Source organism: Vanacampus margaritifer, chromosome 15, assembly GCF_051991255.1.
Source record: "Vanacampus margaritifer isolate UIUO_Vmar chromosome 15, RoL_Vmar_1.0, whole genome shotgun sequence".
NCBI classification, from domain to species: Eukaryota; Metazoa; Chordata; class Actinopteri; order Syngnathiformes; family Syngnathidae; genus Vanacampus; species Vanacampus margaritifer.
Genome location: NC_135446.1, coordinates 17,874,023 through 17,890,314, shown reverse-complemented (window position 1 = coordinate 17,890,314; position 16,292 = coordinate 17,874,023). Strand labels below are relative to the sequence as shown.

Here is a 16,292-nt window from a genome sequence, read left to right as displayed (position 1 = left end):
TTTTCTATTATCTTTTTTCCATGTGTTCATAAGATACAGATCAAATCAATTGTAATGAATACATAAGTAAATGAAATGAAACTAATTATCCAGTGTCCAGAAAAATTACGTCAAAATATAAAAATAAAAAATAAAAAAATCGAATGTTTTTGTCCGCCATTGTTTTTCCCACCGCTCTGCTGCCTTTTTGATGACATAGCTGTGATTTATTTTTCAACAAAACAGGCTAAAAAAAATCATCCAGACTTTCAATCTTGAGGAAACGCAATTCCGCGCGGCTCCCGCACAGTGTGGAAAGAGGCACAGAAGTATTGCAAAACTTATAGATTTGTTCCCAAGCCATAAATTTGGTTAATAATGCGTAAAAATAACAGATTGCACGCGGGACAGACCAATCGTAGCTATCGATTTTTTTTGTGAAAATATATTAAATTGACCTCTGGGCTTTTTCTGGTAATGACTTCTTATTACTAAAATCAGAGTCATGTGCCTGTTTATGATTATTATTATTTTTTTTCACTTTAGAGTGAGGTGAAATTGTTTCCTCTTGTCACGCTGTGCATTGCGTCTCCCCCGCAGGAGACAAATACGGCAACGTCATCCACCTGTACGAGAGAGACTGCTCCATTCAGCGGCGCCACCAAAAGGTGACTTTCCCACACACCGCCGCCGACGCACCCCTCACTCCCGCCGCTCCCGTTGGTGGTCGGCAGAGCGGTCTCACCTTCAAGCACGGCGATTATGATAAAAGCATCATAATAGGCTTTTGTCTTCCGCCCGGCAACTCATTAGGCAACGTATTAATACTTGAGTTGATTATGATAATGAAGATTACGGCGCGTGTGTCGTAGGTGCCAAGAGGATAATACGGCAACGAGAACGTCCTCTAATGCTGTTATCGGCGTCCGCAGCGCTTGAAAGAACCCTCCGCCGAATCAACTCCGCTCTTGGCATTATCTCGGAATTAATTCTCGCCCCTTTAGGCAGCGCGGTGCTCTTTGACTCGCTCCCGATTAAATAGCTGTTCTAGCGTCACCTTTATTAAACGAGCAAACACCGGATAAGTGTCACGTCATCATATTTGCGCTATCACGTTTAATCAACTTAGATGCTGATCATGTTTAACGTTCCCGCTCGCTCAAGAGCTGCCACCGCTGCTCTTTGACGTGACGTGTCTTGATCTGCATTTGCCCTAAATCTAAGATCTTTTTTTCCTCTCCCTCTCCCCTCTCCGGCTCACATGGAGAAGTCGCCTGTTGGAATAGATTTGGAATGGTGGAGTACTGATGGGATATTTTTAGTCCCTCTGTCTTAGAAGTGAAATTCATACTCGGTGGGGGAAGAGGAGGAGGAGGAAAGGAGGAGATAAGAAGGCTAATTGACTTCCTGCTGCGTTTATTTATTTTTTAACAACTCAAATTTCATTGGCTCAATTAGCTTGGCTCACACCCCGAGGCCACTTGTAGCATTTGCGCAAATGTTTTTAGGGTAGTTTTAAAACGCCCGGTTTAACCTTGGAGAACCCAAGAACCCTTTTCTTCTTTGGAAAATTATGAATTCTACATTAAATGAATGCTATAAGTTCACTGAACACCAAAATATATGTTTTTCCAATTTTAACCCTTTTTTTTTTAACTAGCTCAGAGTTGCTAATTTATCAAAAAATAAAAATAAAACATACTCCTAGGCATTCTGCAACATGATATGAAATAGATTAACAAAAAAAAACACAATTTTACCATCTGATGGTTTGCTGAGAAGATAGTTTTTTTTGGATTGATTTCCAGCTCAACAAAACAGCCATCTTGTCACCACCACTCATCCACTAGATGGCCCCATGCAGGGGTCAGAAGTGGCACTCTGGACTTTTGAAGTTAAATTTGTAAAAAAAAAAAAAAAGGTCTTTGTTATTTGAGTAGCAGAATTTATAGGGGCCAAATTTGACCCCGTGGGTTCTCCAGGGTTAAAAAGTTGCATATTTTTTCTTTGATGGATAAAGTGACTGCGCTTTATTTATTTATTTTTTAACAACTCGAATTTCATTGGCTCAATTAGCTTGGCTCACACCCCGAGGCCACTTGTAGCATTTGCGCAAATGTTTTTAGGGTAGTTTTAAAACGCCCGGTTTAACCCTGGAGAACCCAAGAACCCTTTTCTTCTTTGGAAAATTATGAATTCTACATTAAATGAATGCTATAAGTTCTCTGAACACCAAAATATATGTTTTTCCAATTTTAACCCTTTTTTTTTTAACTAGCTCAGAGTTGCTAATTTATCAAAAAATAAAAATAAAACATACTCCTAGGCATTCTGCAACATGATATGAAATAGATTAACAAAAAAAACCACAATTTTACCATCTGATGGTTTGCTGAGAAGATAGTTTTGTTTGGATTGATTTCCAGCTCAACAAAACAGCCATCTTGTCACCACCACTCATCCACTAGATGGCCCCATGCAGGGGTCAGAAGTGGCACTCTGGACTTTTGAAGTTAAATTTGTAAAAAAAAAAAAAAAAGGTCTTTGTTATTTGAGTAGCAGAATTTATATGGGACAAATTTGACCCCGTGGGTTCTCCAGGGTTAAAAAGTTGCATATTTTTTCTTTGATGGATAAAGTGACTGCGCTTTATTTATTTTATTTTTTAACAACTCAAATTTCATTGGCTCAATTAGCTTGGCTCACACCCCGAGGCCACTTGTAGCATTTGCGCAAATGTTTTTAGGGTAGTTTTAAAACGCCCGGTTTAACCCTGGAGAACCCAAGAACTCTTTTCTTCTTTGGAAAATTATGAATTCTACATTAAATGAATGCTATAAGTTCACTGAACACCAAAATATATGTTTTTCCAATTTTACCCCTTTTTTTTTTAACTAGCTCAGAGTTGCTAATTTATCAAAAAATAAAAATAAAACATACTCCTAGGCATTCTGCAACATGATATGAAATAGATTAACAAAAAAAAACACAATTTTACCATCTGATGGTTTGCTGAGAAGATAGTTTTGTTTGGATTGATTTCCAGCTCAACAAAACAGCCATCTTGTCACCACCACTCATTCACTAGATGGCCCCATGCAGGGGTCAGAAGTGGCACTCTGGACTTTTGAAGTTAAATTTGTAAAAAAAAAAAAAAAAAAAAGCTCTTTGTTATTTGAGTAGCAGAATTTATATGGGACAAATTTGACCCCGTGGGTTCTCCAGGGTTAAAAAGTTGCATATTTTTTCTTTGATGGATAAAGTGACTGCGCTTTATTTATTTTATTTTTTAACAACTCAAATTTCATTGGCTCAATTAGCTTGGCTCACACCCCGAGGCCACTTGTAGCATTTGCGTAAATGTTTTTAGGGTAGTTTTAAAACGCCCGGTTTAACCCTGGAGAACCCAAGAACCCTTTTCTTCTTTGGAAAATTATGAATTCTACATTAAATGAATGCTATAAGTTCACTGAACACCAAAATATATGTTTTTCCAATTTTACCCCTTTTTTTTTAACTAGCTCAGAGTTGCTAATTTATCAAAAAAAAAATATATAAAACTTACTCCTAGGCATTCTGCAACATGATATGAAATAGATTAACAAAAAAAAACCCCACAATTTTACCATCTGATGGTTTGCTGAGAAGATGGTTTTGTTTGGATTGATTTCCAGCTCAACAAAACAGCCATCTTGTCTTGTATTCATCCACTAGATGGCCCCATGCAGGGGTCAGAAGTGGCACTCTGGACTTTTGAAGTTAAATTTGTAAAAAAAAAAAAAAAGGTCTTTGTTATTTGAGTAGCAGAATTTATAGGGGCCAAATTTGACCCCGTGGGTTCTCCAGGGTTAAAAAGTTGCATATTTTTTCTTTGATGGATAAAGTGACTGTGCTTTATTTATTTATTTTTTTAACAACTCAAATTTCATTGGCTCAATTAGCTTGGCTCACACCCTGAGGCCACTTGTAGCATTTGCGCAAACGTTTTCAGGGTAGCCATTTTAAAACGCCCGGTTTAAAAAGTTGCATATTTTTTCTTCGATGGATAAAGTGACTTGTGTTGATTTGATTTATTTCTTCTCTGTTATCACCATGCAAACATGCTGTGATATGGTTAAAAAAAACAGTGTGCTGACTTTACAGGTGGTAGAGATCGCACCGGGTTTCCAACTGGACCCTCAGCTGAGAAACCGGCTTCATTCGGACGCTGTCAACCTCGCCAAATTGGTAAGTTCTCACCTGCTGTTTATTTTTTATTTTTCCAAGCAGTCGAGCATGCGCGCCACTGTAGGAAATAGAAAGTAAAAGATCTGGCCTTTTATTCGAACCTTCTTCCACAAGGACATTATTCCGTCGCATTGTATGGGAAGTTATTACCACTGACAAACAAGCCCGAGTGTGAGTGGACTTGAAATATGTGGAAATAAAATTTGTCGAGTGCATTTGGAATCAACTCTCAATAGCATCGAGTCTCGCCTGACTTTAACCTAAAGTATCTGTGACAGCATGATCTGAAGGGGGGGTGTGGTGGGGGGGGGGGGGGGCTGAAAGAGGAAATTTCATGCGGATAGCGGATGAAGACAAGGGCAAGGGATTTGCCAAAGAAATAACAGTGTGATACTCAAAGAGAATATCTTATGTAAGAGAGGGGCCGAATGCAAACTGTTTTCTCAAGCCAAAGATGATTATTGTTAGGGATACTTTAGTGGCACAACGCTGAGTAGAACTAGACTGTCATTTTTTTTCATTCCTGTGGGGGAGACACTTTGTACAGAGCCTAATAAAATTACACATTTAACGAGCCGTTTGATCTAATAATGTATCACTGTAAAAGCGACAATCGAACCAAGGTGATGCCTGTTGTTTGCCAGTTTTTGTGTGAGAGCATTTCACCTGTTTGAAGAATTTTTATTTCTTATAAACCAATCACTTATCCTTTTTTTCTTTCTTTCTTTTTTTTTTCTGGAGAGCTCAGTATTGTTCATTCGGTAATTTTACCGATTTGACATGTCATCATCATTGCGCTCTTTCTTTCTTTTTTTTTTTTTTTGTGTGTGTGCATGCGTGCGAGTGTGTATTCATTAGTTCACCTAAAACCTATTAAAAAAATCCCATACCGTTCACCTAAATCGAACACTTCCAGCCAGAATCGTGAGGTCGTCAGGAGACCCGAGGAAGGATCAAAGAAAAGAAAGGAAATCAATCACTTATCCTTTTTTTTTTCTCCTGGAGAGCTCAGTTTTGTTCATTCGGTAATTTTACCGATTTGACATGTCATCATCATTGCTCTCTTTTTTTTTTTTTTGTGTGAGTGTGTGTGTATTCATTAGTTCACCTAAAACCGAACACTTCCAGCCAGAATCGTGAGGTCGTCAGGAGACCCGAGGAAGGACCAAAGAAAAGAAATGAAATCAATCACTTATCCTTTTTTTTTTCTTTTCTGGAGAGCTCAGTATTGTTCATTCGGTAATTTTACCGATTTGACATGTCATCATCATTGCTCTCTTTTTTTTTTTTTTGTGTGTGTGTATTCATTAGTTCACCTAAAACCTATTAAAAAAATCCCATACCGTTCACCTAAACCGAACACTTCCAGCCAGAATCGTGAGGTCGTCAGGAGACCCGAGGAAGGACCAAAGAAAAGAAAGGAAATCAATCACTTATCCGATCACAAGATGGAGCAATGTATCTATTCAAATAGCATAATAAATAAATAAGTATTGTCAGAATTTGCTAAAATTAAACAATATTTCCTCATTACATCACATCTTTATTTTATTTTGAAGCCCCTTTTTTGCAATGTTCCCACTATATTTCGAGGACTTGCAAGTTCATGGCCCACCATTACAGCTTGCAAATGAGAGTGAGCGCACTTTGGGACGACCCCCGCCGGGAGGACACTGAAGCCCTTCGCTTCAGCGTCAACTCTCTCTGCAGGTATTGAAAGCTGCTGCTTCCTAGCAACGCTCAACATTGATTGTCCGGTGGCGAGCACCAATGAGATGCTCTTCAGTAGGAAATTGTGCTGAAGCGATCTTATTACAAAGCCTCTGAATGAATCAATTGCTAATCTAATATTTGTATGTGGGGGGGAAAAAAAAGCAGTGCAATTGTAGCCTCTTCATTGTAATCAGCATTTTCATTGGGAAGTAATGACATGCTCTTATGGACATCAACCTGCTATTGTGTCTTTTGCGCGAGGTCTCGCGCTATTTTGTTGAAGGTGGCGACGGGCGCTCAGTCTCTCCTTTTTTTTTTTTTTCTTCTAGAGTGCTCAGTATTGTTCATTCGGTAATTTTACCGATTTGACATGTCATCATCATTGCTCTCTTTTTTTATTTTTTAATTTTTAATTTTGTATGTGGGTGTGTATTCATTAGTTCACCTAAAACCTATTAAAAAAAATCCCATACCGTTCACCTAAACCGAACACTTCCAGCCAGAGTCGTGAGGCCGTCAGGAGACCAGAGGAAGGACCAAAGAAAGGACCAAAGAAAAGAAAGGAAAGTGAAATCCAGCACCGACCAGACACAACCCACCTCAGTCTCTCTCCTATTCTTTCTTTTTAATGTTTGTTGCTTGCCAGAGATGGATGTAGTTTCTGCAACACTCTTAAAGGGGAAAGTCAACCGTAAACATTTCTTGACAATAATGTTCTATATGACCTCACTAGTCTAAACATGACATTCTGATTAATTGTACATTTGTGAAATATGAGTTATGAAGCAAAATCCAGCTATTTTTATCCCTCTCAGGGGGGCGGACATTTTCCTACTTGTTGTCGACTGAAGATGACATCAATGTTGCTCAGGGCTGAGGCAACGACCAATCACAGCGCACCTGTTTTCTGAAGCTGAGCTGTGATTGGTTGTTACCTCAGACCCGAGCAACTGTGATGTCATCTTCATTCGACAGCAGGTGACAAAATGGCTGCCCCCTGGATTTTGCTGCTTAACGCCTATCAACCAGAATACCATTTTTGGATTAGTGGGGCTTCATGGAACATATTATTATCAAAAATGTTTTTTGAGTTGACTTCCTTTTTACTCAAAGAAGCAAGATATTATTTATTTATCACCCTATTTAAGAGAATTGTCTTCTTCTGGCAAAACAACAACTTCATTCAAAAATGCTAATCTGAAAAAACTAGAGTAATGTGGATACATTTTTTATTTTAGTTATCATTAGCTAATTTAGCATTCTACAGTTCACAATATTACAAAAAAACTTTTTAGTATGTTTGAGTCAGTACTTTTGCACCTTTTCTTAAGTACAAGAGTTGAATCGGTACTTGGACTTTGGCGAGTGCGAGCACTCCGAATTCTTCAGATCATTTCTCATTGGTAATCACTTACCCACATGCATGCTGGCAATTTGTACGTTGCACTCGCCGTTGTCTGTGAATAAGCCAAAGTCCCCTTTTTTGCATGCAAATGCTGGCAAATTCTCTCGCAGAAAGAACAGTGTGAAGTAATTTCATGCCTGTGTGGTTCCAGACGGTGCAGATCGGCCGCTGACAAAAGCATTATTACGCGCAAACATTTACACCGAGCGTCTGGAGATGTGGGAAAAGCCAAGTAGATTTTTGTGCTGACTGGCTTTTGACAACTCATTAGTCACTTTTTGCTTCTTCTATGAAACATTTTGATGATAATCTTCTTGGCTGTGTTTGGGTGGCGTCGCTTTGCGGATGGACCGAGTGTTGGCTAAGTTACTGCTTATCTACGTCAACTTGGCACTCTGTACAATGTTCACATTTTTGGATGGTTTCAAACTTTCAAACAGCTGATTTATTACTTAGTAAGTCTTTGAAGTAGTTTTGAGGTGCCACATACAGTATATCAGTGTTTTTTTTAACCCGGGTTCGATTGGACCCCAGGGGTTTGTCGGAGGTCAAGGCACACACGGAGGTCAAGGCACACACCCGACTCAAATGATTTGCGATGACACGGCCATCTTGGCCATCATTGGCTGCAGGTTAATCACACTACGTATCTGCGCTCAGTAGTTGACTTGTGGCTGTTGTGATGGTACATCGTGTGATTTTAAAAATTGGAATCCCTTCATTCTGTGTCATGCAAAAAAAATAAAAAATTTGCAAGTTGTGCAATTCTAGTCCGCATAACTAGCTATCTAGCAAAACTAAAGCCAACACTTTCTTAACTCTTTGACTGCCAAAAACGTTAAATAACGTTTAGTAAAATCCTATGGAGGACTGCCAAAGACGTTAAAATACGTTTTTTTCAAAACACAGGTGAAATTAACCATTTTTTATTGTTGATTACTGAAAAACGGAATAAGGTAGAAACAAACTTTTTTTTCTGATGAAAGATGAGAGTCCAATCTTTCATTTGGTAGTATGTGTGTTTCCATAGTCCAAACACATAATTTTCTGTGGACCTTGAAAGATCAGTCAAAAATGCTTAAATCGGCTGGCACCCACGGCATCCCTTTTCTGAAAACGTCTGGCAGTCAAAGAGTTAAAGGGAAGTCCCCCCCCCCCCCCCCCCCAAAAAAAAAATGTTCACAATAATATGTTCCACTAGTCTAAATGAGGTATTCGGGTTACTATTGCGCTAGTGGAATATGAGTTAAGTTTTTATCTATCAGAAGGCGGCCATTTTGCCACTTTGACAGTTGCTCAGGGCTCAAGCAACGGCCAATCACAGAGCAGCTTCAGAAAGCAGGTGAGCTCTGATTGGTTGTTGCCTCAGCCCTGAGCAACTGCGATGTCATCTTCAGTTGACAGCAAAGTGGCAAAGTGGCAAAATGGCGGCCCGCTGAGAAGGTTAAAACGGTTGTATTTTGCAGCGCAACTCATATTCCACAAATGTAAAATTAATCCCAATGTCACGTTTAGATTAGTGAGGTCACATGTAACGTGTATTATTGTCAAGAGGTTGACTTCCGCTTTACGCCGCATGGAAATGGCATGCCCTGGATGGGTTCAAAATGACAAGGTTTTGAACTTCCCCTGAAAGCGAGCGCTAGCGCTACGCGTGCTGAAGAAATAAATAATAGGTTAGCTCCATTGACGAGGACTCCATTTAACATGCAAGGCGGCACTTCGGAGATGTCCGCGGGCAGAAAAACAAAACGATCTGTCTAATTAGCTCAGTGTTATGTGTGGATTCTTGTAAGTTACAGTATCTTTATTTCAGTTAGGTCTTGCACAACCGCACTTTGTATAACCTTGAGACACAAAAGGAATGAATTTATTAGTAGTTGTTTGTGTTTGACTTGTATTTATACCTTATTTAGAGGTTAACACAAAAGTAAGCCTCTATACATGGCTGGAAAAATACTATAAACACAAGCAAAGACTGTTCAAAGTGATAAACTACACGAAGGCCATAATAAGCCTTTGGCTGCAAAACGCATGCAAACGAGCACATGGAAATGTAATGCGGAGTGCGTCGACACCGGGTGCTTTGTATGTATAATACACACATCACATATACATAATCAGGACACGCAGACATCCATCACGTTGACTTTCTTTTCCCTTCCCGCTCCTCCCATGTGGCCTTGCTCTTTATGCACAACCTGCGTTACGAAGGAGAACATTTATTTTTTTTTTCCCCCAAATTTGATGTCTCTAATATCAGCGCCCAGAATAGATTCTATTGGCGCGCGAGGCCATGTGTGTGCTCATGTGGCGCTCTGTGATCACTAGGTGGCTTTATTCCCTCCACTTTTTCATCATTTCACAGACAAGCAGCTCATTATGCTTCCATTAAAGTGCTGACGGCGCAGAAGGGGGGGCGGGGGGTTGGGGATCTGGGCCAGCGAGAGAGCCGTGGGACTGAGACGAGCGCGGAATCAGGCGAGAAGGAAGGGAGGGTGTTTTTACGTCAAAGGCCTGATTTGCTACGATCACAAATAGTGGACGCTAAATCGCTAGTGAACAAAATAAATACGTAGCGACGTTTATATGCTAGATGCACGGCGACGGCCGATACCCCCACTTAGCATGGCGGTTAGCCATTTAACTCATTCACTGCCATCGACGGCTTTAGACGTCAAAAATTCATTTGAACTATTTCTGTTAGTTTAACATTTTTTTCCCGCTTTTAACAAGAGTATGAAAACATAGAAAAAGGTTTTTATTTTACATTTAGAACAGATATAAAATTTGTGATTAAATTTGAGTAAACTATTGAAGTCATGTGGTTATTAAAATTAAAAATTTTTAATCACCTGACGATCTACTTTATAATAATCTTTTCTTTTTTTAAATAATCTTTTCAAAAACCAAATTTTTATTAATCTTTCCTTTTTTTAAATAATCTTTTTTCAAAAAAAATGAGGGAGTCAGACGATTAAATTTTTTATTTGTATTTAATCGCATAACTTCAATAGTTAGCTCATCATTAATCACAAATTTTATATCTGGTCTAAATGTACAATATTTTTTTTCCCATACTCTTGTTAACGAAAGTGGATTTTTTTTTTTAAACTAATAGAAATAGTTCAAAAGGATTTTTGACGTCTATAGCCGTCAATGGCAGTGAATGAGTTAACAGCTAGCTGCTACCCTGCTAGCTGCTACCCTGCTAGCTGCTACCCTGCTAGCTGCTCTCAAATTCGCGGACACCCGCATCACGCAAAGGCCAGGCCCCGCCTTTTAAAGCCACACACATTCAAAGCCATAGACCTTAAGTGGAGAGGAATGTTATTTACTATGATGCATTTAAGATACAGTTGACTGTAAATAGTCAAATAAACTACTTTTACAAAAAAAAAAATAGGTTATAAAAGTGTGACTACCGTATATGAACATAGATTAATTTAAGCACATGCAATGTGATTTTTCAAATCTGGCATTGATTGGGTTGTCTGATTTGGGCTCTTTAAATAACATTCCATTCAAATGTGCAGTGAAGTGAGAAATTGGGAGCTCGGAACGAGGTCAAGGATAAAACACGCACACACTTTTACATGGTAACAATTACTTTTTTTACAATGTCGTTAAATGAATCAGCTTGGCGCTCCTCCTCCCTCAGTACATTGAAAGTTACGGCTCTACTTGGATGCATTTTTTTCCCCCCATTAATTGATAGTTAACATCCTCTTTTATGAGCCCACAATGTTGCACTTGGCCTATATATTACACATAAATATGGATGGAATTTCAGTCATTGCAACCACGGAAGACGGCCCTCCGCTTTCTCGTTAGCTTCTTTGGATCCACTTTGCGACTTCATTGCAGCCCTCTTGTAAAATATCCGTCTTCTATATCATTCTTTTGCTGAATAAAATGAGCACCTCCGCTTAAGAGTGACTTTACTTTTTCAACAAGAGGTTTTTCCAGGTTCACACTTTGCCCCCCTGTAGCACACCTCCTTATCTTTTCCCTTTTTTTTTTTTCCCCCATCTAAGAAACTCGTGGTGTTGACTTTCTTGGACGGGTTGGACAGCTTAATCCTAAAATGCATTGCAAAACGGCATAGACAGGCTAATAAAACTAGCATCAATGGTGCGGAAATTAAAGCCAACAACTCCAAATAAAAATAAACAAATTTTTTTTTTTAAAGTGCTATTTTACCTACTAAATACGTGCAAGTTGAGGCACCACCTGAGTTATGATCTGTATCCTCGCCTTTTGGAAGTCTGACTGTCTTCTTTCAACCATGTCCACGCATTGCTGCCTTGCCATCTGTCCGTATGCGACCTTTTGACCTCTTAGCCACATTTGCAGCTCTTTTTAATTAGATTTCACGGAGAGTTAGCAGTGAGGAGACCATTACCATTATTTTTGGACCTGTAGTCATGGAATTGTGGTCATAAAGGTGTGTGGTGTGTGTGGTTTTGTCTTTGCTACATCGCGGGGCCCATACACGCGTGTTTTTCCAGGTTTAACTACCATTGTGGGGACCGACTTGAAATTGTGGTCACAATTCAAGTTCAGACCTCTTTTTGAGGGTCAAGACTTGGTTTTAAAGTTAAGGTTTGAATTGGGGTTATGGTTGAGGTTAGGGTAAGGAATGGGGGTAGGCAATCATTTTTGATGGTTGGGGGAGGGGCTAGGAAATGCATTATGTCATTGTGGGGACCGACTTGAAATTGTGGTGACATTTTGGTGGTCCTCACAAGTTCAGAGCTATTTTTGAAGGTCAAGACTTGGGTTTAAAGTTTAGGTTTGAATTGGGTTATGGTTGAGGTTAGGGTAAGGAATGGGGGTAGGCAATCATTTTTGATGGTTGGGGGAGGGGCTAGGAAATGCATTATGTCAATGAGATGGTCCCCACGATGATACAAAGACGAAACTACCATTGTGGGGACCGACTTGAAATTGTGGTGACATTTTGGTGGTCCCCACAAGTTCAGACCTCTTTTTGAGGGTCAAGACTTGGTTTTAAAGTTTAGGGGTGAATTGGGTTATGGTTGAGGTTAGGGTAAGGAATGGGGGTAGGCAATCATTTTTGATGGTTGGAGTTAGGGGGAGGGGCTAGGAAATGCATTATGTCAATGAGATGGTCCCCACGATGATACAAAGCCAAAACTACCATTGTGGGGACCGACTTGAAATTGTGGTGACATTTTGGTGGTCCTCACAAGTTCAGACTTCTTTTTGAGGGTCAAGACTTGGTTTTAAAGTTTAGGTTTGAATTGGGTTGTGGTTGAGGTTAGGGTAAGGAATGGGGGTAGGCAATCATTTTTGATGGTTGGAGTTAGGGGGAGGGGCTAGGAAATGCATTATGTCAATGAGATGTCCCCACGATGATACAAAGACAAGTGTGTGTGTGAGTAGCAGTAAAGGGGGTTACAGCGGTTCTTCCCAGAAAAGAGAGAGAGAGACCTTTTTTGCAGGGGAACAAAGTTGCAGCAAGCTCACGCCCGCCGTCTCCTTTCACTTTTTTAAGACGCTCCCGCGTCCCACCCCAGAATTGGAAATGAAAAGGAAGCGACACAGTGGCAATTTTCCGGTTCACGCCATTTCCTGCAAATAAAAAGGCATGAGCGATGAGGAAAAAGCTTTGAGGCCTCACAAGCGCATCGCCACTTGAGTTTGCTTGATTATGTCGGGAAAAGGAGTGTGATGCATTTGTTGTGTGTCCTTCCCGGGGATTTGGGACGAATCTTTTACATTTACTCCCATTTCCTACATAGCGACACTCCATTATTAGAAGCATTCTTTTGGTCGAACCGCATCCAACACATTTTAAATATTCATTGTAAACTTGCAAAACAAGAGCACTAAAAATAAAATGTGAGAGTAGAATGCGCCTTGAGAGGGAGTGACTGTATCCTGAATGATTAAACTGCAAAATATGCAAACACAAAGCATAAAATCGAGGACATGAGGGGCAAACAGTTACAAACCAGCCTCTTATCGTAAGAATTTAGTCAGACATCAGAGGGAACGTTTTTGGGTTACTTTCTCAATGTTTGCTTTTTGATTAATGCATACTGTTGAATTAATACACATGGTGGAAACACATCCGTCTGTTGCCATTTCAATGCCGATTGTAGTGTTATCATCACTTCGCCATGTTTGTGGATTTTTATACAGGGGGAAGATTTAATGTACACTTAATTGAAATGTGGATTTGAATGTTGTTAATAGCTCAGCCGTAGTTTGTGTTCTTTTTCACGCTCTCACTCAAAAGTTCCCATTCATATTTCCTTTTTTTTTTTTCTGGAGAGCTCAGTATTGTTCATTCGGTAATTTTACCGATTTGACATGTCATCATCATTGCTCTCTCTCTTTTTTTTTTTTTTTTTTTGTATGTGTGCGTGCGTGTGAGTGTATTCATTACAGGGATGTGATTTTTCCGCTAATTCGCGGAATTCCGCTTTTTTTATCTCCCCCCAAAAAAAAAATTCTGATTTTTTTTTGTTTTTTGTTTTTTTTTGTAGTTCATTGTGTATGCACATGACTCCGACAGATAACATCTTCTGCTATAACAAAGACATTTGTGGTATGCTCTAATATGAGTTACTTTTCATTTGGTCATGATACAATTATTTGTTCATGAAATTTGAACTCTTCAACATTATTTATGTGTTAACTTAGTAATCACATTAGTTAGATATGATGATATTCTCAGTGATAGTTTTTAAAAGCAAAGGCAGTCCAATGTTTTTGAATGTGACTGATTTTGAGTTGACTAAAACTGCCATTTTATATGGGATAGTTCAATATACATTGAAAATTTATGCTGTTGTTTTGTCTATTTCGTTGTCATGTGAGTGCATTGAAAGTACTTAAAAACACAGAAAACCCATGAGCTCCGGGGAGCTAAGCCCCCCTTGTCCCCCCACCAGGGCACTGCCCTGGACCTAGCTGGGTGCCAGCGGCCCCCAGACCCCCGGCTAAATTTTCAAATAATTTCACTTTGGTCAAATCACATCCCTGTCATTAGTTCACCTAAAACCTATTAAAAAAAATCCCATACCGTTCACCTAAACCGAACACTCCCAGCCAGAATCGTGAGGCCGTCAGGAGACCCGAGGAAGGACCAAAGAAAATAATTCATATTTCCTGTCTCGGCTTTGACTAAAATGTTGAAAAACAAATCCAAAAGGTTTCATGCGGCGTTTTCCCTTCCCGACTACTAAACTAGGCCGTCGATTCGGGTTTGCGCTTGTCTCTTGTCCTTGGAGTTCAAAGACTGGAGGGATTGTTATGCTCGCCGCCACCTCTCTTCTGTTTGGATTCCTCGCCTATACGTCCTTGCGGGGAACGCCGAGAGAACTTGCTCAGAAGCGCGAGCAGATGCACGTCGCCTAATTGCAAATCTCTCTGCTATGTAAGGTGAGGAGAAGAAGAAAAAAAAAACTTTAAGAAAAAAAGGGAAGTGTTGGCGATACTGCTGCGCCCACAAGATTCAAGCCAGCGCTGGAAATGAGACAATGTGCAACGGCGGCAGAAAATGGCGACCGCGCAGAGGAAAAAATAATGCTGTGAGCACCTCTCAAAAGTGCCAGCCTGGATATTCAGCGTTAGGCGGCAGTAAACAAGCACTCGGCTTGAACGCCCGGAGACATAGAGGCACATTGGCCGTATGAATTTGCACCAAGTGCACAAAGAAACCAAACTATTTGTCCGTGTGACCACTGCACGAAGCTAGAACAGCTTCTGGTAGCGATTTGTCCAACGCTGCGATTAATTTGATTGCGATAAATTTCAGTTTTGTTTATAATGTTCGCTATCACACCAATCACAGGTGTGTGGCTTGGAGTCTCTTTTAAGGTTGAAAACACTGTCCTCTGCTGGTTGGAGTTAGACATTGCACATTATTATACCCTGTTTTCCTCAATATTACAATTTACAGCCCCCTCCCCCTCTTTTCTTTGTGTTATATTATTTATTAGTTTTTCTGCATTTGTTCTAACATTGAGTAAAACGTGTTTTATTTTATTTTATTAAATTTCTTTATTTACAGTACAGTACTTCATAAGTTAACTCTTTTACTACCAAACGTTAAAAAAGACAACCCCTATACTGCCAGCCATTTCAAGCATTTTAAAACATGGTGGATACCATATGAAAGATTGGATCCATTCTTACAGTAGAAAAAAATATGATTCTACATTATTCCGTTCTTTAGAAAATAGGTAATTTGAGTGACACCAAGCTATAATGGAAAAAAAGGAGAAAACAAAGCTTTTTGTGAAAAATTTTTTTTTTCAGTGACTTTGAAACTAATATTTTTTGTTTAGTGACGCTCTGTGAATTCGATTTAACGCTTTGATCATTCATGACATCCTTGAAAACATTCTATTTCCTAAGATCCGCCATGTTTTCATGTAATTTAATACACGGGAGCCCTTTGAAAAGAGATACAATGATGCCGTCTGCTGGCCCTAGTTAGTGCCCCCCCCCCCCCCCCAACACATTCACAAACCAGAGCTGCACAAGACGTTGCGCTACCCATTGAGAAAAAACCCGTAGTTGTCATTTTACATTATTGGCGGTACTCGGTGGGCGTGTCCTCAATGTCAATTAACGTTTTTGGGCTCTGGGCAGATTAGTGACATGGTAACAGAGAGACTGAAATCTGATTGGGCAAAAAAAATAATTAAATCCACATAGACCTACTGGAAGCAGGGCAACTAGACGAGAATTTCGTGAAACAATGTGCTACTAAATGTGTCCATGTAGTATGATTTTTAATAGTGTAATTTGTGTTCTTTTGTGGTGGTCAAACGTGCGTGTTTTGGGAGGGCGAGTTAAGAGTGCTTTTATGCCACTTGTTCTTCCCTGCCTCTTCAAGCTAAATGAGTCCTCTCAACATTTAACCACGATGGATGAGATGTGGCGCTTTAGGCTTTGAAAAAAAAAAAAAAAAAATGGAGAGCGCTTC

The 16,292-nt window shown here is 39.7% G+C and overlaps 1 protein-coding gene across 1 annotated transcript in view; it reads left to right on the top strand.

Moving 5' to 3' along the window:
• LOC144034485 (pyruvate carboxylase, mitochondrial-like) overlaps positions 1-16,292 on the top strand; it is a 174,177-nt gene that overhangs the window by 17,840 nt on the left and 140,045 nt on the right. The window contains exons 8-9 of the mRNA XM_077543263.1: positions 580-647; positions 4,123-4,206. Of these exons, the coding sequence (XP_077399389.1) occupies positions 580-647; positions 4,123-4,206 (152 nt within the window). The remainder of the gene's footprint in view (positions 1-579; positions 648-4,122; positions 4,207-16,292) is intronic.